Source organism: Gorilla gorilla, chromosome 5 (genome assembly GCF_029281585.2).
Source record: "Gorilla gorilla gorilla isolate KB3781 chromosome 5, NHGRI_mGorGor1-v2.1_pri, whole genome shotgun sequence".
NCBI classification, from domain to species: Eukaryota; Metazoa; Chordata; class Mammalia; order Primates; family Hominidae; genus Gorilla; species Gorilla gorilla.
In genome coordinates this window covers 167,685,003-167,710,505 of record NC_073229.2, presented here as the reverse complement: position 1 = coordinate 167,710,505, position 25,503 = coordinate 167,685,003, and the positions used below count along the sequence as shown (strand labels likewise).

Sequence of the window (25,503 nt, the reverse complement as noted above, 5' to 3'; positions counted from 1 at the left end):
CCCTCCTACTATAGCCCATATTACATTATGTTGAAATGTAACCTAAATGAACTAGTCAAAGGTCTGTTTACACCAAAATAAGCACCCAGACACAGCAACTAATGGTATCTTACTCACTGCTGTCCACATAGTAGAGTCTCATTCAGAGCTGATTAAATGAATGAGTGGGTAAATGGTAGAATCAAAGTGGAAGAGCTCAAGACAGTTGCCACAAACTAGGCTGGGTTTCTTGTCATTTTTAACTTGCTACCAGTAAATCACATGGATTATGGATGAATTAGACTAATTTAAAGATACAGAATCAAATACTTGGTTCAGTTTCTAATCAATGAATTGACTGATTAGATCAATCCATTGCAACTGCAGGGCTCTGTTTGTAAAGACAGAAATTCTACAAGACACTTTTCTTCAAAATCCTTTCTGTGAGTACTGAGTTATTTAATTAAGGACAGATTTTAATTTTTAAAACCTAGTGAATTATATTTTCATAAATAATACCATACAATTATTACTAAAAATGTTTAAAAAACACCAAGTATCTGTTTTCCCAAAACAACTCCCAAATGTGCAAGAAATTTACAACTTATGTTTTCATAACAATCCTCATAACCCCTACTCTCAATTTTTGTTTTAGTATTGAAAAATAACAGCTGGGCACAGTGGCTCACACCTGTAATCCCAGCCCTTTGGGAGGCCCAGGCAGGTGGATTACCTGAGGTTGGGATTTCAAGACCAGCCTGATCAACATGGAGAAACCCCATCTCTACTAAAAATACAAAAATTAGCTAGGTGTGATGGTGCATGCCTGTAACCCCAGCTATTCGGGAGGCTGAGGCAGGAGAATCGATTGAACCTGGGAGGCAGAGGTTGCAGTGAGCCAAGATCACACCATTGCACTCCAGCCTGGACAACAAGAGCAAAACTCTGTCTCAAAAAAAAAAAAAAAAGAAAAAAAAAGAAAAGAAAAATCACTGGTATTTTTATTGATATTTCTAGTATTAGAAAATAACTGGTATACTTAACAATATTTGTTACATGGCAGAATAAGAGAGGGAAGAGGAGAAGGGGTTATCTTACATGCTCATGAATGAATTATATTCAGTTCCTTTCTTCATTGTCTCTTTCCACTTCAGATCCAGAAAGAATTAGGAGTGGAGGTAGGAGGGAGAGATGTCAGGATAGGGTTACCATTGATATATGTAGCATCACAAACTAATAAATAACTCATGAATCCTCTGCTTCTTCCTCTCCTTCCTTTCTCCTGATATTTCCTCAGTAGGATCAGTGACGATTTTGAAACAGCCTGGTCTCACATCACATTCAGGGGATTCTGCCTCTGAATTCTTAATAGCCTGAGAGATGCAGTTGGGGCTGACCTGCTTGATCATATGCAAATTAAAAGCAGATGTCAGTAATGAGAACATTCCAGCCAAAATCCAAAGCTACCCCAAAGGAGCAGAGCATGAAGGCACTTGCTCTCTTGGAAGAGTCATCTATATATTATAGCAGGGGAAAGCCTTGATCTCATTCCAGGAAATCTTCACGACCATTGAAGATGAGTTGGTTTCTTACTGGGTACAGCCCAACCACATGGGTAGCAGAAGTCAAAGATGGGCCGAGGGGGCTAAAAGCTACCATATCTGCTTCTGATTGTCAAGTGTCTGGAGAGACCCTTTCAGTGCACTTGTAACAGATCTCCCCTCCTCCCAGGGAGTGGGGATGGGAGAGGCCTAAGCCATACACATGCATTCCAGCTGGTCAATCATCAGGGAGGTGTTTAGGGGCCCTCGAGCTACCTAATCACCATTACTGGTCCACTGTTTGCAGCAAGGTCCTGAAATCCTCTTCAGAGGTCTACAAATCCTAACGTACATGTACTCAAAGGCCAGTTGGGAAACAAAGAGCATGAGCTCGACTTTGTAAAACGATCTCTACGTCCTCGCACTGGAAAAACGCATGAATGTATCTTAGCACTACAGAGGTCATTGGTACACACTCCTTACCTTTCTCTACCCAGAATATTACTAAAGAAAATGACAAAGGAGACAGGAATAAGTGAAATAGTGAGCTTTCTGGTCTCCCCACCATGTAGCCTAAAAAATGAAAATGGACATGGAAACAGTTAATTTCATCCTCATAACAGATCTGACACTCAATTTTTTTTAAAACCTAGTAGTTTTACTACATATGAATTTAGAAATGTAATATTTCTAATGCAAATGGGACATGTTTACATAGTAAAGGGAAAGAGATAGGTGAAAGGGAGAGTTGAAGATTTTGAAGCAAAAAAGTACGACATCTTTTTTCTCCTATCATATTTTTACATGTAAATAGGGGAAAACTCTTTCTTAAAACACGACCACAATATTATTTCACACCTAAGAAGGAACATTAATTCCTTAATATCATCAAATGTACCCAGGATAACTTTTTTTCTTACACTTTGAATAAGAATTCAAACAAAGTCCATATATTTTGATTGTGCAGTGTTTCTTATAAATCTCTTTCCATCTATAGGCGCTGGATCCAGGGCAAAAACGAAGACATATGGGACCTTAGGTGACAAGGAAGAAGCTCCCAGGCAGCATGTGGGATGGACCCAAGGAGAACGTCAGAGAGAAAGAGTTCAGTCTAGTGTCTCCTGAAGCAGGTGAGGTACACCTGGACATGAAGGATCCCATCCATCCTTCAAGGGTATTGCTGAGGCAGGAATGAGAAAACAAAACAAAGCGAAAGGGGAAAAAAAGCACAATTCTCATGGAAGATGGTTCCAGCTTATTCCATAGAACCCTGGCCTAACTTTACCTTCAAGAACATGACCTGACTTCGCTTCCCACTGACAAGGTGTCACCTTTTACATTTCTATTGGGGTTCAGGCAAAAGAAACAACACGCCTGTGTTTCAAAGGTGGCAGCATGCTGACGAAGGAGGGTGGAGTACGCAAGGAACTGGTTGCCTCTAGGACTCGCGACAAGACCTTACGGAGAAAGAAGTCAGCCAAGGGAAAACGACTGGAGTGTGGAAGAGTCTGGAAGAGCTGGACCAGGTCCACATGGTCCGGTCAGTTCTCCAAACATCAAGACCCTGTGCGGTGAGGGTGAGCCATCTTAGCAGGAAGGTATACCTCCGTGCCCATGCCACCTTCAACACTTCCAGACCTTCTCTTCCCTCCTTCCCCAATCCCACCCAAAGCTCCAGTTCCAGCAAATGTGGGAGCGCAACGAGTGGGGTTATGGCAGCAGCCCTGAACTTGGACTCAGAAGACTTGGCTTTAAATTCTGCCTCTGCACTTACTGGCTGTATGACCCAAGATGATTTACCTCCCTCTCCACTTTCCCCATCTGTGAAATGGGGCAAATAAGAGTCCCACTGGATTCAAAAGGTTATGAGGATGAAATATGGTTGAGAGATGAGAATCCTTTTAAACTTCTCTGCAATACTAGTGATGATGATGATTAAAGTAACTTACTTGCAAAATAATGTGAATGGCCATTACCTGGCCTTTAACCCTTCAGAAAGTGTTTACTCTTTAAAGGGAAAATTTTGTCAAACCAAGTGAATCCTCTTGCTGAACCACATGGAGAACATATTTTGGAGACAGATGGTAGGCGAGCTCCTGTGGCCCTCTCTAACTGAGGCTGGGGTTAGGGAGGGAGGCCCTTTCATTCTGGCCTCATTTTTGTTTCAAAAGGAAATGTGGTCTCTCTGAGGGAGGAGGACAGACAGGCAGTATATCTTCTCATGTCTTTGTGCATCATTTTTATTAGTTCCTGGCCCATATTTTAAAAAAAGAATATTTACTCTTAAATGACACACTTTAAAAGCATGCTTTTCTAAATGGCAGCAATTGGACCCCATGGTGTGGCCAGTGCGTTGAGTCTGAAAATTCTATGGTGATGCGTCGCTGTGGTCCTGTGGTGACGTACGTCTTCCTTCTCCTCTCGTTAGCACCCTGTGAGCTGAGAGGTTCAAATCTGATAGCAGCTGAAAGCTTCAAACCTAGAGTCCTCCAAGCTGGGAAGCTGAATTGCTGCTCTAGGGCTGCGTTTAGATTGATTTTTTGAATGCTGTCACTGCAGAGGAGCTAGTCAACTTTTCTCAAAACATTTTTTCTCATCTTTTTCACTTTCCTCTCTCTAGTTTGACATACGGAGTTATAAATGTACTTTCTGGTTTTGTTATATGCCTCGATTTTTATTTTTGATGATTCTATCAAGCTGGCTGCCTTCAATGTTTTCTCCATTTAGTAAAATGCACTACTTCCTGTATTCCTCGCCTCCCTCCACCAGATATTCACTCTCCTGGCCCACGCTTTGTGCCTGGCAAGCAGGAGCATTGGAGATGCCCCACACCTAAAGTCCATACTTTAATGTCCTGAAATAAATAAATGAATTTAAGGAAGAAAGTCTGAAATAAACTGGGGCCGAATTATACAGTAGCTGGTATCACAAAATTCTAATCAAAGCTAGGGACTTCACTAATGATCCCTGCCTGAAGTCCTAAAAGCATGTTCCTTTGTTAATTTCTTAACCATCATGAGTTTTCACTGTCCCTTCTGCTACTACCTTCAATGTAACACTACAAATAGATTAATTACTAAGAGTAAAAGGTTTGGTCTCTCTTCTTTTTGTTTTTTTCTGTTTCTTTTTAAAAAAAATTAATTGCGAAATAGCAAATTTAAAAGGATCATTTTTTTGAACAACAGTCTTCAAAAAAAAAAAAAAAGCTAAATGTCATAGTGCCCTAAATTCTTTTGTGTCGGTGGTGATTATATTGTATGTCAAGAAACCATCCTGAGGTGATAATTAGATTTTATCTGCAAATGGAGGTGGGAGGATGAGAGTAGGTGGTAGCGTCAACATTTCACCAAAACAATAAGACAATTCACACGATGAGGTAGGAAAAATATTACTCAAACAGGTGGCTGGGGCTACTGTGTGATTAAGGGAATTTTGACACCATAATCATCTAGGGTGGGAGTATATTTTATTTGCCTATGGCCAGACATTTAGGAAGGCAAACTGGAGCAAGAGGAAAAGCAGGAAAAAATAGACTGATGAACAAAATGTAAAATATCTCTGTGTTGATCATCAGGGAATTGAATAACACAGGCCACAAAGACCCCTTTTTTTCCCACAGAACTTTTCAACAGATGGTTATACTAGTTGTTTCAGAATTAATACCAAGGATTGAGGGTTGGAGGCATGCAACTTAGAAGCAGTGCTGGTGTGAAAGTGATAAGGTTTTTGGCTCCAAGTAACACCTCCCAATTTGTACAGCAACCACAATAGAAACGTGCTTCAGGCAAGGTGGCGTCCTACATTTTAACTTACCCCCAAGAAAATATCCTGAATTTCACAGGTGTTCTCAGTAATATGACCTGACTGAAAATAGCTTCTCTTCTGTATTTTTCCCCAGGTTAAAATTAAGCTCGGCAGGCTCGATGTAAATGTGCAGACAAAGCAAAGCAGGAAGCCTCCCACACCAAAAAGGGAAGATAAGAATCACAGAAGCTGGGATGGTTTTTATTGAAGGGCATTTCAAAGCAAATACAGACATCTACAGCATATTTGTAAATCCTCCGTATGTGTATGGAAACACACACCTTCACACATCAAAACTGGATTTGTTCCTGAGTAACAAAACGTCCTAAGAACAAAACGAAAGAAAACCAAATAGCAGAAAAATACTTCCAATGTATACCACAAAGGATTATTTATCAACTGAACACACCAACAGTTAAGAAAATAATGCAACACGAACAAAGGGCAAAGGATATGTACTGGGAAGACCACAGAGAAAGAAAATGCAAATGGCTAATAATATAAAATATTTCCTAGGTTCAATAGTAACCAGGGAAAGACAAAATTACACTTTTGACCTCTTAGACTGGCAGTGACAAAGATTATTTGAGTGACCAAGCTTTAGTCAGGCTCCTGGATTTTCTAGGCCCATCTGGGCACTTCCTCATAAAATACAGTTTTAACAAAAGCCCTGCTAAATTGGTTTACCAAGAACTCCCACCCTCAATCGAGTTCCTTAGCCCTTCACCTTTCCTCAGGTGAGGGCTGATCATCCTGTCCTGTCTTCAGCAAGAGTGCTCTAACGCCGACGTTTCCTTTTAGTAATTTTCCATCCACTGACACCCACTTGTAATTTATAGCCAAGGAGCAAGATACACTGCTCCTTGGCTATAAGTTATTTTCCCTGTTACATTCAGAGTTGAGCCCAATCCCTCTCCCCGACTACAAAATCGATAGCAGTGGTCCCTATACCTATTGCAATGGTCCTAAATAAAACCTGCCTTACTATGCTTTAACAAGTGTCATTGAATAATTTTTTAACAGCAAATTGTTGGAGGTAAAGACATTTTTAAATGTCTTCAATTAGTTTAGCTACTTCCACGTAATGTTAAAATCTCCATCAATTGGCTAGTTACTGTCCCTTCCTGAGAAGAAGCAGACACCATAGCCCTGCATACTGTGGATTCACTCCTAAGTTGATATTGATATGAATGAAATAGTTATCTCCCAAACTTTGCTTTCTACGTTTATATCAAAAAACATGATGCCCCTCTGCCCAGCGCCCCCGCCACTGGATCCCCAGTCTCACTCAGAGAAAATGTCAACGTCATTGCGGTGGTCTACAGGGGCCCAACCCGGGATTCTTTTCTGTTCCTTGGGGCCTTTGCCCTTGCTCTTCTCTCTGCCTGGAAGGATCACCCCTTAACTTCTCTCAGGCCTTTCTTCAAATGCCACCTTCTCAGTGGGGCCTGCCTTGGTTGCCATACTTAAGGTTGCAATCTGCACACCTTCACCCCGGCACGACCTATACCCTTCCTCTGCTTTGTAATCACCATCTAATATTGTTTATTTAGTTTGTGTATTGTCTCTGTCTCCCAGCAAGACTCTTTTCTTGATCAAACTCCAGTCAGCTCCCCTGAGCCCTCTTCTCGACTAGGCCTCAACCTCAGCCTATAGAGACTCGAATAAAACGTGAATACAGTTTCTAACAGCTCAAGGCCCGCATCTCTAGAATGACCTTAACTCCCCTTAAAGTGCCTGTCTGAGAAAACTCAAAACTGTCAAAATAATTTACTGTTTGTTCATCTAACATCTGAAGATGGGGCTCCTGTCTCCAGCCTGTGTGGGAGGGTGGGAGCCTGACTTCCATAAGCACCAGTTAACAAACCCAACTGGGTTTACATGCACCAACTCCCCTCTTCCTGGTTTGTATGATATTTTCACTTCCGTGAATTTACTGAACCTCTGCTCACCTCCCTCTATACTCCTTCATTCTCTCTTTAAAATGCACAGTCACTTCTGTACAAATTGAAGTTGTTCAGTTCACACTGAATAGTTCTCTATAGCAATAGTCTATCACTCATTAAAATGTCTCCTTGCCACTTTAGTTTCCAGCTTTATCTTTGACACCCTCACTATACTGCAGTCTCTATGAGCTGGATTTTTGTTTTCTCACTGGCACATAATAGAGACTCAGTAAATACTTGCTGAACCTTGTTGATGGGTCAAGAGTGGTGCATGGGTTTTAGCCCCTCAGCCACACTTCTGGGCTGGGATAAGCATGTTTAAGCATCTGGATGAAACATAATTGCTCATTTCACTCCTTAAATACCTGGCAAGTGACAGGCAGCTGGACATCAGAGACCATGCCGGTTTTCCTAAAGGTTTCTTCAATGTGTTTTTTGGTTTGTTCAGTTGGTTGGTTAGTTTTTTGCTTTTTTTTTTTTTTTTTCTTTTTGAGATGGAGTCTCGCTCAGTTGCCAAGGCTGGAGTGCAGTGGCACGATCTTGGCTCACTGCAACCTCTGCAATTCTCTGGCCTCAACCTCCTGAGTACCTGGGACTACCCACCACCATGCCCGGCTCATTTTTGTATTTTTAGTAGAGACAGGGTTTCACCATGTTGGCCAGGCTGGTCTCAAACTCCTGACCTCAAGTGATCCACCTGCCTTGGCCTTCCAAAGTGCTGGGATTATAGGTATGAGCCACCGCATCCAGCCTTCAATTTTTTTTTAATTCTGATAGAGCACCATCTACTACATGCTTAATATTATCCATAAACAGACATGTCTGAGCACAGAAGATCATGTTGATGAAAGATTATTGAAAGGTACTGGGTGAAGAGTACTTGCTTCACAGGAACTTTTCTTGTTGGTTGTTGTTATTTCCCTGCTTCCCTGCCCTTTATTTCCATTTGTGGTTTTGCTCCTTAAACTTCCCTTCAACTCCTACTCCCTCAGTGACTCTCTGGGTTTCCATTCTTAGAACTTCATCAAAAATGCTTTGGCTGTGAATTCCAGTGACTTCCTTCAGATGCAATCTGAAGATGTCCTTTCAGTTTTTATTCTTTAGGTTCTCTTAGGTGAGCTGGGGGCCATTAACCTCCCTCACTACACTCTTTCTTCCCTAGTCTTCTAATTTTTTTTTTCCAGCTGTGGCTTCTCACTATTTTCAGGTGACTACAAATACTCCCAAGTATAATCAGTCGCTTTCCAACAAATGCCTTATAAACAACTACTATGGATGAGGCACCATTGAGATTACAAAAGTCTACTACTCAAAGTGAACTCGAAGAGAGGGAGACAGTCTATACTCACATGAAAAGTTAAAGTTTATTGCACAGTGCTTGCTGAACAAATTATTAAGCAAGCACTATGCAGTAAATTTTAACTTTTCATGTGAACAAAGCTGTGTAGGAAAATTCCAGTGATACCCAAGGCAATAATAAATGGTCACATTATTAATCCAACCAGCAAGTCAAAGTTCTCCATTTAGAGCTTAGCTCCCCCATTATTATATTTCTCTCTTCTACAGGGCATTTTCAATGGGTATTATAATATCAACCACAGATAACAAAATTAGCATATCTTCTTATTGCAGCCTCAACCCTATTTTCCAACAACTTCATAATTATCATTGCCACCACCGACACTCTGATACTAAGGTGTATCTCATCATCTTTAGTCTCCCTAGAAGGAGGTCGCTATGTTCAACCCATAGAAGCAATAGTTCCCAAGGTCTCCCTTCCTTCCTGTTCCTATCATCACAGCCCTGGTCTGGGTGTTGAGAAACCCAGCTCATCTTGTTCAGCCTTACCTTTTTCTAGTCTACAAAAGGCACAACAGACACTGAGAAATGAAGAATTAAAAATGCTTCACAATTGTAAAACTTTTCAAAAGTCCACAGTAATCCACACTTATCTGAGGTTTTACTTTCCACAGTGAAGTAAGGTATTTTGAGAGTGAGAGAACACATTCACATACTTCTTACATTATAATTATTAGTTATTGTTGTCCTTACTGTACCTAATTTTAAAATTAAACTCTATCATAGGTATGTATGAATGGAAAAAAATACAGTGTATACACAGGGTTCAGCAGGTGCTATCTGCAGGTTTCGGGCATCCACTAGGGGTCTTGGAATGAATCCCCCATAGATAAGGGGGGACTGCTGTATATCCATCTTCTACTCTTGTCTTTTCATGTTTTGGGTAATGTCACCTTAAAGAATGGATTTGAGTTTTCTGTGAATAAAATGTGTTAGTCTTTGGGTTCTTTTTTTTGTTGTCTTTTCGTTTGTTGTTGGAGACAGGATTTCACTTTGTCACCCAGGCTGGAGCGCAGTGGTGCGATCATGGTTCATGTAGTCTCAACCTCCCAGGCTCAAGTGATCCTCCTGCCTCAGTTCCCAAGTAGCTGGGACTACAGACACATGCCACCACACTCAGCTAATTTTTGTATTTTTTCTAGAGATGGGGTTTCACCATGTTGCCCAGGCTGATCTTGAACTCCTGGGCTCAAATGATCTGCCCTCCTAGGCCTCCTAAAGTGCTAGGATTACAGGCGTGAGCCACCACACTCGCCCCTAATCTTTGTTTGTTTGTTTGTTTTTGTTGTTGTTTGTTTTTTTAAATCTATTCCCGCCTCTTAATTGTACAGTTCTCTAGACACTGGACACTAGAGGTTTTTCAGAGAAAGTCCCAGAAGCCAATTCATATGGACACTCTTGAAGCAAAATATTTTGTGTAGGTAAAAGTTCTAAAGCCATGCTCTCTCTCTAGATCCTTCAAAGCATGGATTAGTTTAGATACTTCATCAAAAAACTTCATGAAAAAGCATGACACCCTCCGCCCATTATTTACTATATAGATAATGTATAGTAAGGTTTGCCAAACAGGAAAGCAAGAGTAGACTTTTAAGTAGCATGGAAGTTTCCATGGATGGGATGTTGAGGTACATCAGTGCTATAAGGAATCAGTCCTTAAAATAGTTGACAGGCCCATTAAAAGCTCTCCATACAGACTTGCTTCCCTTAAAGTGTGGTCCAAGGACCAGCAGCGTCGGCAAAACTTAGAAGCCTGTTAGAAAGTGCACAAGCTCAATTCCCACTCAAAACCTACTGCATTTCAACAAGATCCCCGGGTGATTCCTATGTTAGAATGTGTATGAGAAAGTCTACCTTAGATATGAGAAATGCTACATTAGATAATACGACTCTGTCATCTACTCATATGTGAACTCAGAGTGGGAGCTCTGGTCAGCAGGCCATTACGTTTGATTTGAGTAGTCCACTGATGCATTGGGATATCACTCCAACTCCCGCCTAGCAAAAAATGGTAGCCTTGGCGCTTTCTGGTGTGGCTGACCGGGACTCTCAGTTTTCATCCTTTGTGGTGTGCCTTTGTTGCCTATTGTCTATTAACAGTGCAGCAAAGTGATCATGGCTGAAAACCACAACCTAGGATTAAGAGCTTGCTTGTTGAGGCCGGGGACCGGCTGAATCATACCGAGACACCCCACTCCCACTCCTAAGCATGACTTTAACACAGGTGAAGGCCTGCAAACATGAACATCAAGGGAAGCCTTAGAAGAAGGCTCAATGAGCAACTGTTAAAGTAGGCGCGTGCAGAAGAAGGAAGGAGTGGCAGCCAGGCAGCTCAGGAAGGGGAGGTGGAACAGGGACATTTGCTTACAGATTTTAATGTACAAGGCAGGTTTTTCAGCACCAGAAATTTCAAAACACCTTTCTCCCTCCATAGCTGCTTAGCAGCTGCTGAGTACCCCCCAGCAGGTTCCTGGGCTTGGGCAAACATTCTCATCTTGCCATTGCCTGTGGCCGGCCTTCTGAGAATGTGTCAGCTGCCTAAGGAGCAGTCACCCCCATAAAAAAACAATAAATCCAGATCTGGATAATCACATGTGACCTCATGCAAACTCTAAACCCTTGCTGAGAAATGTTTCATCAGATTAGGCCAAAGGAATGCCATCCCGCACCCCGAGCAGGCCTCTGAATCCAGGGTCACCCTTGGGGATGTAATCTCCAGAAAGCAAGGGTTTGAACTGGCCTCACTACCATATTGTTCCATTTGGGAAGAGACCTAGGCCTGATCTGCCATGTGAGGCCCACTATTAATCTTCCTGAAGGAATGAGGAGATCTGGTTAAATGACCACTGAGGGCTGCCTTGAATGGAAACCAAAGGGGCCCAGACAGCTCTGTGGAAATGTGCACCCTACAGACTGGCATGTTCGCTGGGGAGGAGATCAGGCACCATGTCAATCTGGGTCGGGGGGAGAGAATGCCTGTCTTCATGGCCAAGCCTTCTTCCCTGTACTCTTTATACTCCTCAAGCCACAGGTGTCCCCACCTCACCCCAGCCAATGATTTCCATCATCCTTCCTATTCTTACCTTGTTGTTCCCTAGGAACATGCCTCATTCTTGCTTGTTTCCCCCACAACTCTAAAACACCTATGGTGCGATGAAACATCCACTTTGTTATTTTAAAAAAATGCTTCCTTATTTCACATAGTTTTCTTACTCTACTCTTTCCCTTCTTTCTTACCTAAAAGACATTAGGCTTTTCTCTGTGACACGTATGCTTCCCAGAAGCCCTGGAATTCCTTACGTCCCCGGGCCCCAGGTACAAGGAGGTAATGAATGCTTTTGTTGTGTTTTCCCAGTCCCCCACCTCTCATCGAGGAACTGTGCTCTCCACACCTGCAAGAATACACCCCAGTGGTCTCTGTCCAACAAAACAGATATAGCTGGTGTCAGGAATGGCTACCTGGCCCAGGCTGGTGTGTGGAATTGGATTCCAAGGGCAGCCCTCTCTGCTAGCTTTAACAGAAGACATGTAAATTGGGGAAATCTGAGGAGAATATATGCTCACAGCATCAGAGAAGTCTGGGAGGGAGGGAAAGACAGAAGGATGGACGGTTGAATGGATGGAAAGACAGATTAGTTAGGTAGTGTTACGGACTGAATGGTTATATCCCTTCAAAATCCAAACATTAGAACCCTATCCCCTAACATGATGGTATTATGAGGTGGAGTCTTTGGGAGGTAATAAGGATTAGATGAGGTATTGAGGGTGGAACCTTCATGAATGAAATTAGTGTCATTATAGGAGCTCACAGAGAGCTTTCTTCCTCCCTCTGCCATGTGAGGACACAGCAAGAAGATGGCCATCTATGAACCAGGAAGCAGGCCCTCGCCAAACACTGAATCTGCCAGTGTCTTGATCTTGAACTTCCAGCCTCCAGAACTGTGAGACATAATAAGAGAAATAAACTTCTCTTATTTATAAGCCAACCAGTCTATGACAGTTTGTTATAGTAGGCCAAAATAAGATAGATAGATGATACACATGATGATGATGATGAAGATAGATAGATTAATAGATGATGGATGATGAATGGATAGATGGATAGATAGATGATAGATAGATAGATAGATAGATAGATAGATAGATAGATACATACATACATACATACATACATACATACATACATACAGCGGGCAAGAGAGAGTTAGATCAATCCCTGGAAACAAAAAGAGAGTGCCCTCCTTGATCACAACCAATGTATCAATGTATCAGTTGCTGGCCGCAAGGTATCATGAAGCCACACTCTCCTTCCTGGTTAATGGCTGCTCTTGTTAACAAATAGACAAACAAACCTCTTTTCCTTCATTCGAAGAAGGGAGTCTCTATTGCTAACTATAGAAATTTGTTCATTTTGTTCAAACCCTTGCTATTACTTAGTAATCCTCTCATTCATATCTGATTGGGTCCCTTCTACAAATGTCACAGTGGCTGTTTCAAAGCTCCTTTACTTTCTAGATCTCACAGTCACTGTGTTAACAGTTCCAACTGATCTGCTTGGTTAGCACATACGACCTTGTGTGGTTATGTATTTTGGAGGTACGCAGTGTTACTATAAAGTAATGTGAATGACTTAGCTGTCCAAATGATTGTTATTCCCACCAAAATAATCATGCTGGGAGACAATAAATGTATTCCTACTATGTGGCCACTGTTACTGCCATTTATGGAATGCTTTTTCAAATCTTCCTCAGTGACAGTACATCTATGTCACTCAAATGTAGACATGATTTTTAGAAAGAGCTACAATTGAGGTATAGTTAGGGCAAGAGGATAAAAATATGGGTCACATATTTTAGTCACAAAACTTTTGTTGAATACTGTATTGCCTAATAAGATTATAATGGGAATAAGTATATACTCTTCCAATATGACAACTCTAAAAGATAACACTCATTTGAAGACATAAATTCTATAACACTTACTAACCATAAGCCATATTCTTTTTTTTTTAGATGGGGTCACACTTTGTTACCCAGGCTGGAGTGCAGTGCCACAATCACAGCTCACTGCAGCATCGAACTCCTGGATTCAAGCAATCTTTCCACTTCAGCCTCCTGAGTAGCAAGGACTACAGGTGCGCACCAGTTCACCTGGCTAATTTTTTATTTTTATTTTTATTTTTTGAGATGGGGTCTCACTATGTTGCCCAGGCTTGTCTCAAGCTCCTGGCCTCAAGCAATCCTTCTGCCTCCACCTCCCAAAATGTTGGGATTACATGTGTGAGCCATTGCGCCCAGGCTAAATCACATTCTTTATCATTATCACACCTTTCTGTCTTGTTCTCCAAACAACTGGAGCAAAAATCAAAGATTTATAATGACCAGTAGTTTGGAGAAAAGGGGTTTAATATGTTTGTTCTTGATATTTAGGCTACTTGAAGATTATTTAATAGAAATTATACCTCCAAAGAAGATATGCCAAACATTCAGGTAGGTGAAAATATACATAAAACAAAAAAGATCATAAATCAACATTGATGACCTGACTAATGACCATCAATTATTATGTCACATGCTTACAGTATGTGAGTTATGGACCCAAAATCAAAGCATTGTACCTCTGACATTCTTGCCCTAGCCACAGTCCAAAGTTCTAGAGAGAGATAACATGTTTTGTTTTGTTTTTTTTAAGTCACAAGTTTCTTCCTGTTACGAGGGATAAGCAATAGCTACTCTTTCTCAAGACTTCACAGAGGTATCAAGAAACTGCAAAGTAAGGCATATAAATGTCAAATTTTAGCCAATAGGTCACAAAATAAGTTAGAGCTCAGAAATCTTTCTAAGGCAAGCTGCTGCAACCTACTTCTCTGTGCAAATTTCAGCAAGTGTGATCAAAGATAATGAGTCACTCAGCATGGTATTTTAAAAACACTAAAGCTGCTTCAATGTTTTTTCCTGAGTTTCACTGTAACCGAAACTACACTTGTACCTTGAGACAAGATATGGTTCTTGGGCATGAATTAAACACAGGATTCCAAAACTGAGTTGTTTTAGATTAAAAGAATCCACCTAAGAAATGATCACCGAAATGTGCTAGCCTGAAAACACGGCAGAACACTCCATCACGAGTAAGTCAAATTTGTTCTTTATGCTAGAAATGTGGTGTTGAATGCACCTTAAAGTAGACAGACCATTGACTGGGGCCTTAAAAATACTTTTTGATAGAAAGTGATATTTATTCTGATGATCTCTTTCATAATTCAGAGTAAAACATAACGCGATTTTCCCTCTGTTGGTGGAGATAAACATGAGTTGTTTCTATGAGGGGTGATAGATATGTACTAGGGTGGGGTAGGGTAAGAAAAGAGTATGCGTTTTGAAGTCATGAAGATTTGAGTCTTGGTTCTATTCCTTCCCTGCTGCCTGAGGGACTTGGGTGGGTTACTCCACTCTTCTGAAACCAGGTTCCTTACCTGAAAAAAGGAGCTGATACACTGTTCTCTCACAGGGTTGCTATAGAGTGTGATCATGTGGGGAAATAACGCAGGATTGGGCTAGCATGAGTGCACTTCCTTCTGCCTTCGTTTGCCTACACTCTTGCATCCAATACCCAGCACCAACATTCCCAGGAGGCTGCAGAGTCCCCGTGGCTGGGGTTCCATCACCACTAGCCTCAGGCTGAACTGACACTTATGACTTCCTTTTCACTCTTCACTTCCATAGGTGTTGCCAAGTGAGGTTTACACACTAACCCCAAGGAAGTTCTAAATCTCATGGGTAGCTGTATAAAAAACAAAAACAGGCCAGGAGCAGTGGCTTTTGCTTGCAATCCCAGCACTTTGGGAGGCCTAGGTGGGCGGCTCACTTGAGGTCAGGAGTTCAAGACCATCCTGGCCAACATAGTGAAACACCATCTCTACCCAAAAATACAACAATTAGCCAGGGATGATGGCACATGCCTGTAGTCCCAGCTATTCAGGAGGCTGAGGTGGGAGAATCGCTTGAACATGGGAGGCAGAGGTTGTAGTGAGCTGAGATGGCACCACTGCATTCCAGCCTGGGTGACAGAGTGAGACCTGTCTCAAAGAAAAAAAAAACAAAAATCTCTCATTATTTTTAAATTTTGGAAATCCCCATTTTTACCCAATCTTCTATTTACACATTTTTAAACAATCATTTTAGGCTAGTTTTTGATTTATAGATACTTAATGTCAAAAGAACTATTTTTAAGGTAATTCATGCATTAATTCTACAAGTATCTACTGAGCACCTAGTGTGTACCAGGCTCTGTAGTAAGTACTGAGAATGCAAAAATAAATAAAATACGCTTTCCATCTTCAATGATTTTATGGTGCAGGGAAGGAGAAAAATCCATGCATCATTTGAATGCAGCACAGTAAGTCTTATAATGGAAGCACGCAAAGGTGCCACCACTTACACAGTACTTTAAAGTTCAAAAGCACTTTTCACACATTTCAGCCTCACAATAATCCTATGAGCTACGTGTTACTGTTACTAATTATTTTCAGGTCAGATATAAGGAAACCTAGCATAGGGAGGTGACTTAAACCTAGCATAGGGAGGTGACAGGTGTCAATCTGTCCTAAGATTACACAGATAATAACCAGATTCTGTGTATGGGGGAGAAAGGTGTGATACCTTTTCTCACCTATCATAAGGGTCATGGCAACACTCCTGTAACACAAGACAGGTTAACAAGACGAAAGCCTAACAAACTTCTTGAATCAAAGTTTTATTTGATATGGGAGCCTGCCTGCCTTCCTTCCTTCCTTCCCCCTCCCTGCCTCCCTTCCTTCCCACTCCCTCCCTCCCTCCCTCCTGGAATGAAGGTCTTATGACCTACTATCACACAAGGCAGGTCAAAGAATTTCTTTACGGCTAGTTCCTACACAAAAAGGCAGGGCAAGGTTAGAGTAACATTCCTAGTTTCTACAACCCACCAAAGGAAGAGGAATTCTAGTCTCTGTGGCCTGCATTTTGGGAGAAAGGGGAACAGAAGACAGGAGGTCAAGAGAAGGGCAAGAGAAGGTCAGAGAGAGGCTTTACTTCTGAGGCCCTTCCAATGTGCTTCAGTTAGAAATACTCAGCACATCAAAGCACCACCCTTTGGGGTATTGTTTTCTGAGCCCTGACAGTCCCAATCTCAGTTGTCTGTGCTCTTTCTACCATTGTCTCTGTCTTTCAGTGTTCATGTCAGAATATACTCAGAATATATCCATATCAAACTTGCAAATGCCTAAATTGTGTCTCCCAGGAAAAAGGCAAACACAGCAACCTCCCATACTCAGTCTCTGCCCAGCTCTCTACTCTCCCTTCTCTCCCTTCTCTCCCAAAAGAACCCTGCTCAGAGCCAAAAGCAACTGCTGAGTGTTTTCTGATTATGCCAGTTTGTTTCAGGCCTTTTGCATGTACTGTTTCCCATCCCCAAACACTCTTCCTCCCCAACCCAACTCCATCTTTCAGTTCCTCCTTTTGCATAGAGATAGCCCAGGTTTCACCTCTTGCCAGAGGCCTTTTTTCCCCACAGCCATTCCCTATAGCCGACCATCCTAGGTTCTCCCCCAGGCCCAGGACAGGGCACTAATCATAGCTTATACTTTATTGCACTGTGGTCTTTGGCTTATTGGCCTGTCTTTCCCCACTAAACTGTGAGTTCCTGAGGGATGTCTTTGCAACCTTTGTGTTAGCTCACTAGCCATTTGTTGATTGAACGAAGAAATGAAAAATCAAGATATGCCCTTGCCTACAGCATCTTCAGCAGTACGTAGGGGCCAGAATAAATCCACGGCTTTAATATCCGTCTCAGAGCTGCCACTGAGGTACTGACACAAACTAGAGCTTAACTAGTTTAAGTAAATTAGCTCTTCATGCATCCTCTGAAAACAAGAACAGTCATCATCATCATCATGTTATTTACTGAGCATGATGCACGGCCTATAGCTTAGATCACCAGAGACACTGCTGTGTCTGGCCTGCCACACCCTTTCTGAGTATCCTCTCTGCTTTCAGTCTAACTCCAGAATCACAGAATCACATCTGCTCACCTTTGTATGCCCAGTGCCTGGAACAGTACCTGGCACATAGCAGTAATCAATAAAGACTAATTGAATGAATGGACGAATGGAAACTGGCCAGGCTCAGTCCCTTCTACATGGCCATGTTGGCACTGTGACTTCATGCTCCACAACTGGTTTCGGCTCCAATGGGTATCTGATCAAAGGCAACAAATCCAGAGGCACCTCTGGGGCATATGATCTCTGTCTTGCTGTATAAAGGTGGCTTCACACAATAGGTCTTTTCTAGAGAATTTGAACTATGAAATATGAAGAAATTTTCCCCAGGTAAACACAAGGCAAGAGCTAAAAGGAAACAGAGGAAGATTGCTGTCAGGTAGGTAGGACCCCTGATGTGCCATTTTAAGCAGATGGATGAGGAAACACCTATGAAGGAGAGATAATCGGTTTTGATTAGAGAATAAGAAAGCTGGTCAACAGAGAGACAAACAGAAGCTCAAGCCTGCTGAAACCATGCCAGCCTAGGAAAGGGCTAGAGAAAGAGGAATTGGTTGCCTCAATTCCTGACAACTCTCTGGTGTCAGCCCCAGGTCAGGTGCAATCTGACCTAATAAGGACCTCCTGACTTAACAGGTGAAGCCAATTTTTCAAATGTGCCAAGCTCTGATACAGGACTGTCATCAGCTGCTATGGTAACTTGGTAAGAATCAGATAGGAGGTGCCCCTTCTGGAATGAAGCCTGACCGGTGGTCAGGCTCCTGGGTAGATGAGAAGCCCATGGCTTTTGTGCAAAGAAAAGGGTGCTCTCCCTGGGGGAGAAGGAAGGCACACATGTCCACACCAGGTGCACAGCTTGACCTGGGCAAAGCACAGGCTGGACCTGAGCCCACCAGCACCTGCTCCATCCAGCACCCGCTCCATCCAGCACCCTCTTGTACTGTCCGAGCTGGCCTGGGCAGGGTGGCCTTGCTATTCCCTGACCAGGGAGAGACAGAAAGTAAACTTAGAACCAGATGGTCTTTGGAAAAAAAACCCACTCTGAGTTACACAAATGTAAAGTGAGCAGGTGTTCATTGTTCCTGGCCTAGGGCACCTCCAGCTTAGCTCGTGGCTGGGGCTCAGAAGCCTCTTGGGACCCAGCCACCCTTTCAGAGCACAAAGCATCAACTCAAAGAGTTACAACCTTGGAGGTCAGTAAGAAACATAGTAGAAGCACCAGCAAGGGATAAGCAAGCACAAGCTTCCCCCAACAGCACAGGTGACCCAACAGCAGAACTGGTCTTGGACAGCAGTATCTCATGGAAGTGGCCAGGAAGCAGTGCATATGAACTGATAGTACATTGAGGTATGCGAGATTTCTCACTTCCACTCAGCACTGAACACACCAGGAATTAAAGATTCGAGAAAAAGATCCTGGATTTGCTGTTACCCCTATGCCTATATATACCAGGGCATAGGGATACTGAAGAAATGAATCAGAGTAATAAAAAGATGAGATTGTACTTGCACACTAAGCTAATGAAGTGGTTCATACACCTATACTGCTTTTTTTGGAGGTGGCTTGAATGGTTCTCTGATCTATGCAGCCCAATGTGCAATGTGCAAGACTAAGCATCATCACATGAAAATAAAAACACCTTTTGGTCCTCCCTATAGCCCACACAGGTCCAGAACAGCACCTGGCACCCAGTAGGCCAACAGTCGGTACTTGCTGAATCTTTACATGGTCTATGCCCCTGGCTGTGTGTCTTCAGGTTCTTTACTTACTAAACACTGTGCTTATCAGAACAGCACATCAGAAACCACTAAAAAGTTATCAAAGCTCCTTAATACCGAACAGGATCTGTCTAAAACTTAAGAGAATACATGACCATATACTATGAGAACCTCGTTTCAAGATTTTACTTAAAAAATTGAGTTAAACATCACTTTATTTACAAAGAAATACTGGATTTTAAAAATCCAAGGCTGGGAGCAGTGGCATGCGCCTATAACACCAGCTACTCAGGAGGCTGAGGCAGCAGGATCCCTTGAGCCTCAGGGTTTGAGGCTGCAGTGCACTATGGTTGTACTGGTGAACAGCCATTGTACTCCAGCTTGGACAACACAGCAAGACTCCATCTCAAAAAAAGAAAAATAAATTCAGAACTTTTGTTGAATTCCAGAAGTGTGAGTTCAAAAACCATATGGCAAAATGAATCCACGTTTTTATAAACATAATAAAAGAGTTTATTCATAAATTCCACTGTTACTTCAATTCTATCTTTAAAAACTACTTATTTGAAAATATTTTATTTTCTTAACTTTTTTGTATAGATTTTGAAATATAAAACTGGCTTGGGTTTTTTTTTTTTCTGATAAAGCAATGCATTCTTATGTGAAAAATTCCTCAAGCCACAAATTAAAAAAAATCCCTTAAAGTCTAAGACGCTTGTATTGACAAAAATCTAGTAATAATCTAGCATAGTCAGGGGAAGCCGATTCTCTTGGGGTACCCTCACAGTATTTATCAACACAGTGCTGGCACAGAACAGGTCTTTAAAAATGTATATTTAGTATTAGACTGACTGTTTGCAGCAGTGGGCAAGATTTTAGAGGCTGAGTTCCAAGTTTTTATTATTCTTTCCTGGAAAGAAGGATGGAGGTGGAGCTGTGGGGGAGGCTGGGGTAATGATTGCAGGTAGCAAGGATGGTCTGTCGTTCTGGAGGGAGGCTGTTCTCTGACAACTCTTGGCAAGCACCCTTTCTTCCCCTTCCTCTTCTCCATTTCAGGTCACTGTCACTGCAAAAGGTGATTTCCTTTTCCCCTCAACACTCTTCTAAGGACTCACAGCAGGGAGTTAACTCATGATTAGAAATTATCCCTTAGGAAGAACATTTGACAACTAGCTGGAATCAAAAATGGGAGCGAGGAAGGCTGCTTGGGAGACTGCAGTAGTAGAAGAGAGGATGTAGCAACAGGGATGTGAGAAGGTACTAAAACAAATTCTTTAAACTTACACTTGTATCACGGTATCACAAGACATACGGCAGCAAGCCAGGGTGACATAATATGGCACAGGACAGCAGTCCTCAAACTTTGCTACTCATTAGCATCAGCTAATGGCCAGGACGCACCTGATGCCAATTAAATCAGAATCCCTAGGTGTGCGACCCAGCCACAAGTTGTTTCGTTGTTAACTCCCCAAGCAATTCCTATGTGTAGCCAAGTTTGAAAACCAGTGTGGGAGAGCAGCACTTTTCAAACTGCAAGGTGACTAAGAACAACCTGGGGATCTTATTAAAATACAGATTCAGTTAAGCAGGCCTGGGGTGGGGCCTGAGATTCTGAGATGAGGCCACAGATGCTGGTCCAGGGCTGTTTTGGCAAGCCACACATGACCTTGCTCTAGGTGCTGCCTCTGTGTGTGCCCAGAGCTTCTGGAGAAGGGCTGGAAATTGGGCTACTATAGTGTTAGGCCAAGGAATGTTTTTACAAGGCGTGTAACCCTCTTATTGTGCCTCTGATATAATTCAGAGATCCCAGCACAGTCATCTTTCTGATTCTCAGATCCATCCTGCATGGCTTACAGAGGCTATGGGGCATTCTGGAGAAATACTCTGTGTGTCAGTGAAGGACCTGCTCATTCTTTTTCTCTCTGACTCTAAGAGCAGGGAGCTCCTGATCACATTTAGTCTGCTCTTAAAGGGATCCGAGGCTCAGTTCTGAAAATGAAATCAGGTACATGAAAGATGTTCACTCTTCTACATGTGTGCCAGCATCCTGCGGCACAGGGGACAACTGAGCTGAAAGGTTTCACTTCTTAGCATCCGTTAAGAGGACACAGAAAAGACAAAGAGTCCTCGGAAGTAAAATAATTTTATAAACTGGAGCCCATGGTTCACATGATGTACACTTTGCACACCCACATTTTAAATGTCTTTGCTGTCCTTTTTCGGCATACAGGTCATAATTTCCATCCATGAAAATGAAAAATGGCGATGCAAGCTATACTTTGTCTACAATCACCAACTAGGTGAATTCTCAGTGGTCTCTTTAGAGTCTCTGAACAGTTAATCTTTGTAGAAATCAATCAAAATAATCCATGGCTTGAGTTCAGTTTGGCCAGCACACCAAGAGCAGGTGGTTAAAAACATTCGGACTCAATGCTTTTCACAATACAAATTCAGAGGAAGAATCTTTACACAAATCCCACTACCTCTATTCTAACAGTTCTGACTTGTTTCATCCAATGCGATCTACAAAGTCACAACGGCAATGCTTTTGAGGTTTTTCAAGTACACATGTTGGGCGGCAAAAACAATATGACAAGAATAAGAAGACAGAAGGCTATGGTGAGAGAGTTAGCCAGCTGAAGTGGAGTTAGAGGCATGGAAATGTGCTTTTTTGAACAGGAAGCTCAGCTTTAGGTGAGGTTGAGTTAGAACCCAAAGAAGGCCTGATCCTGGAGCACAGAGCCTGAAAACCAGGGCTGTGGTAGCGGGTACAGTGCACATTCACGCCCCGGCAGGGCTTTTGCTGCTATGGGTAGTTTTGGATGCTAGCTAGCTTCATTTCTAATTTCCCAGCTCCCATGCATCCTACAAAGATTGCACATCAGACAACTGGTGGAAACTTGACACATCTGGTGGACTTTTAAAAAACAGTCCTACAGTTCTTAGGCTAATGCTTTGTTCAAAAGCAGTTTAAAATGATTACTTAATCCACATAACCTCCCAATGTGGTAGTACCATACTATGATTCCCACTCTGAATACTGAGATAGGAGAGACAAGGTTAAGTGATTTGCCCAACGTCACACAACTCGGCCGGCAGCATCGGCCTTAGCTGAGTTCTTGATTTCGTCGGTCCCGGTGCACGGGGCACAGGGCAGCCTCTGAGGACACATGGGCCGGTGCTACCGCAGAGGGGCTAGCTTGAGGCTTTTGTGTGTGTTTGTGTGTGTGTGTGTGTGTGTGTGTAAGACGGAGTCTCACTTTTTCATTCAGGCTGGAGTGCAGTGGTGTAACCTCTACCTCCCAGGTTCAAGCGATTCTCCTGCCTCAGCCTCCTGAGTAGCTAGGACTACAGGCATGCGCCGCCTCGGCGGCTAATTTTTTGTATTTTTAGTAGGGACGAAGTTTCCTGACCATGTTGGCCAGGCCGGTCTCGAACTTTTGACCTCAAGTGATCGGCCGGCCTTGGGCCTCCCAAAGCGCTGGAATTACAGGCGTGAGCCACCGCGCCTGGCCGAGGCTTTTTCAAAACATGTTAAAGGATGAGAGGCACAAACAGCCCGCCAAACTCTCCCCTGCTCTCCCCCATTAACCTCATGGGTTTTTGCAAGGAGGAAAAACTCATATCCCGGGTCCTCTTACCAGCAACCCGCAAAAGGCGTCTTTATTTCAGAACCATAAGCATTTAGTTGGGAAACCTCCCAAGACCTGCCCTGGTCCCAGCCCACAAAGTGAGGGAACCGCACCCTTCCGAGGGACCAAAGTCGCGCCGAAGACCGAGAATGTTCCTCTTTCTGATGGAAAAGCCTCGGAAGCCAAGCTGCGGTGCTGCCTGGCGCCGTGCAGCCGAGAGGGAGCGCTCCCTACCCCAACCCAGGCTGCACACTCGCCCCGCAAGGCGCACCAAGCCGTCGCCTACTTTTAGCATCTTCCGCCTAGGGTCGCCAAGCCCCGGCGGCCGAGGAGGCGGCAGTGTGGGGAGTTCAGCCTCCGCCCTCCCCTGTCCCCCACCCCCACCCCGCCGCCAGCCTGCCGGGCCAGTGCCCGCGGGCGCCCCGGGTTGGCCGCGTCACCCTCGCGGCCACCTGCCCGCGGCCGGCCCTCCCCGGCCCGCGCCCCGAGCCGCTCTTACCTGAGCCGGAGATGTGGACCCGGAGCGGGCGGCCCCTGCTCGAGGACGACGAGAGGTCGCTCTGTGAGCGGCCGCGGGGGCTCGGGTCCCCGGGAAGCCAGCGCAGGGCAGGCGCCGCCGGCGGGGCGGGCGCCTCGGGCTCGGGGACTGGGACCGCCGCCGCCTGCCCGGCCGGATCGACCGGGGACCCCGCGGGGCGCCAGCCCGCCTCGGCCATCGGCTCCCGCCGGCGGGGCCGGAGCAACGGGTGGGGCCGGCGCCGAGGGCTGCGCTGCCCGCTGCTGCCCGGCTCTGCCCCGCGCGCCGCGACCCGGAGGCAGCGAGAAGGGCGGGGAGGTGGACGCCGGGCGCCGAGGAGCCGGTGCGGAGGGTGGGAGGAGGAAGAGGACAGAAAAGTTTGCACAGGAAGGAGCCGCCTACAGCCGGCTCTCGCTCCAGCGGGCGAAAAGCTGCAGGGCTCGGAGCTGGGCCGCCCTCGGTGCCCGCGAACCTGCCCGGCTGCTCCTCCCCCAAGCCCCGGGCACTGGCCCCCGGCAGGATGGCAGCAGGGGGTCCCCTCCGCGAAGCTCTGTTCACCCAGCAATCCGGCCACAGAAAAGCCGAGTTTGGGCTTCTGGAGCTGGGATGCAAGGTCAGAGCTAACGATATCATTTCCATTGTGGTGGGTGGGGGTGCCATGTACACATACGTGAGCTGCCCTGTGATGGAGCAAGAATGATCATACCCAGTTAACAGATAGGAAACTCCGGCGCGAAAATGCATTGCACTTGCCGGGTGAGTTAGGGGCAGATTCTGGAGTCCCTTGTGAAGTGAAGCCTAATGCCCTTCCCCACCCGCACCCACACCCCTTGCCCTCAAAGCCCATCTCTACCTCTCACGGTTGCCCACATCCCTGGGTATCTGCTGGGTGTAGGGAGCAAAAAATAGCTTCCCTCCACCCTTCTAGGTTCTTTGGCTGGTCTATGAATTAAACTGCCATAAGGCAGATTAACAGGACAAAGAAAACCCATTTTAATTACCAACGTTCACATGGGAGTTTCACAAAATATGAGGCTCAAAGGGTCAGATGATTGAAGCCTGTATAGCATCCTGAGTTACAGAAAAGAACAGGATCTTGGAATTTGGGGGGCGGGCAGGTGACACAAGTTATGGGAGGGTCGGGGAGGAAGTGTATAAAGAATAAAGGTTGTCTCGTGCAAATTTTAAAAAGCTGATCAGGTAATAAGGAGTTGTTTTCTAGCGGAAGCATAGGTGATAATCTGTCTGGGCCTGCTGTGATCCCAGATTTTCCCATTCCTGAAAGATGAACTCCTATTAGAGGATCTGCCTTTTTTTTGGGGGGGGGGACGGAGTTTCACTCTTGTGGCCCAGTCTGGAGTGCAAGGGCTTGATCTCGGCTCACTGCAACCTCTGCCTCCTGGGTTCAAGTGATTCTCCTGCCTCACCCTATTGAGTAGCTGGGATTACAGATGCCCGCCACCACACCCAGCTAATTTTTGTTTTTTGTTTGTTTGATTGGTTGGTTTTTGTTTTTTAGTAGAGACAGGGTTTCACCATGTTGGCCAGGCTGGTCTCGAACTCCTGACCTCAGGGTGATCCACCTGCCTCCGCCTCCCAAAGTGCTGGGATTACAGGCTGAAGGATCTGTCTTTAGGCAGATAAAAGGAAGTTCAGAGAAAGCTCCTTCTTGCAATTGCTCTTCCCCAAGCACCCTCAGTTTGAAGTAACCAGCCTGCCAAAGCAGCGGATTTTGGGGCAGCATTTTCTGAACTCCTTCATAAGTAAATACTCAAAGGTCATGTTTAAAAAGCCAGTCTTCCGAGAACTAAATAAATATCACAGATTTGATGTCTCAGTCAATGCTTTCTAAAGGAAAGGCAGCTGCATTGATTAGAAATATCTTAGTTAATGCCACACCTTGTAGGATTTTGCAAAATGGGCAGCGGAGATTATGCTGATTCCGCTGGTGATTTCAAAGCCTAAGCTTTATCAATTT

The 25,503-nt window shown here is 44.1% G+C and overlaps 1 protein-coding gene across 2 annotated transcripts in view; it reads right to left on the bottom strand.

Annotated features, from left to right (window-relative positions):
* Nucleotides 1–24,033, bottom strand: part of PHACTR2 (phosphatase and actin regulator 2) — a 292,400-nt gene extending 268,367 nt beyond the window's left edge. The window contains exon 1 of one of the 2 annotated variants that reach the window (XM_055391372.1): nucleotides 23,508–24,033. In XM_055391372.1, the coding sequence (XP_055247347.1) occupies nucleotides 23,508–23,724 (217 nt within the window). In that variant the 5' untranslated portion in view covers nucleotides 23,725–24,033. The remainder of the gene's footprint in view (nucleotides 1–23,507) is intronic. The other variant, XM_055391371.2, reaches the window with a different exon arrangement.
* Nucleotides 24,034–25,503: the final 1,470 nt, after the last annotated feature.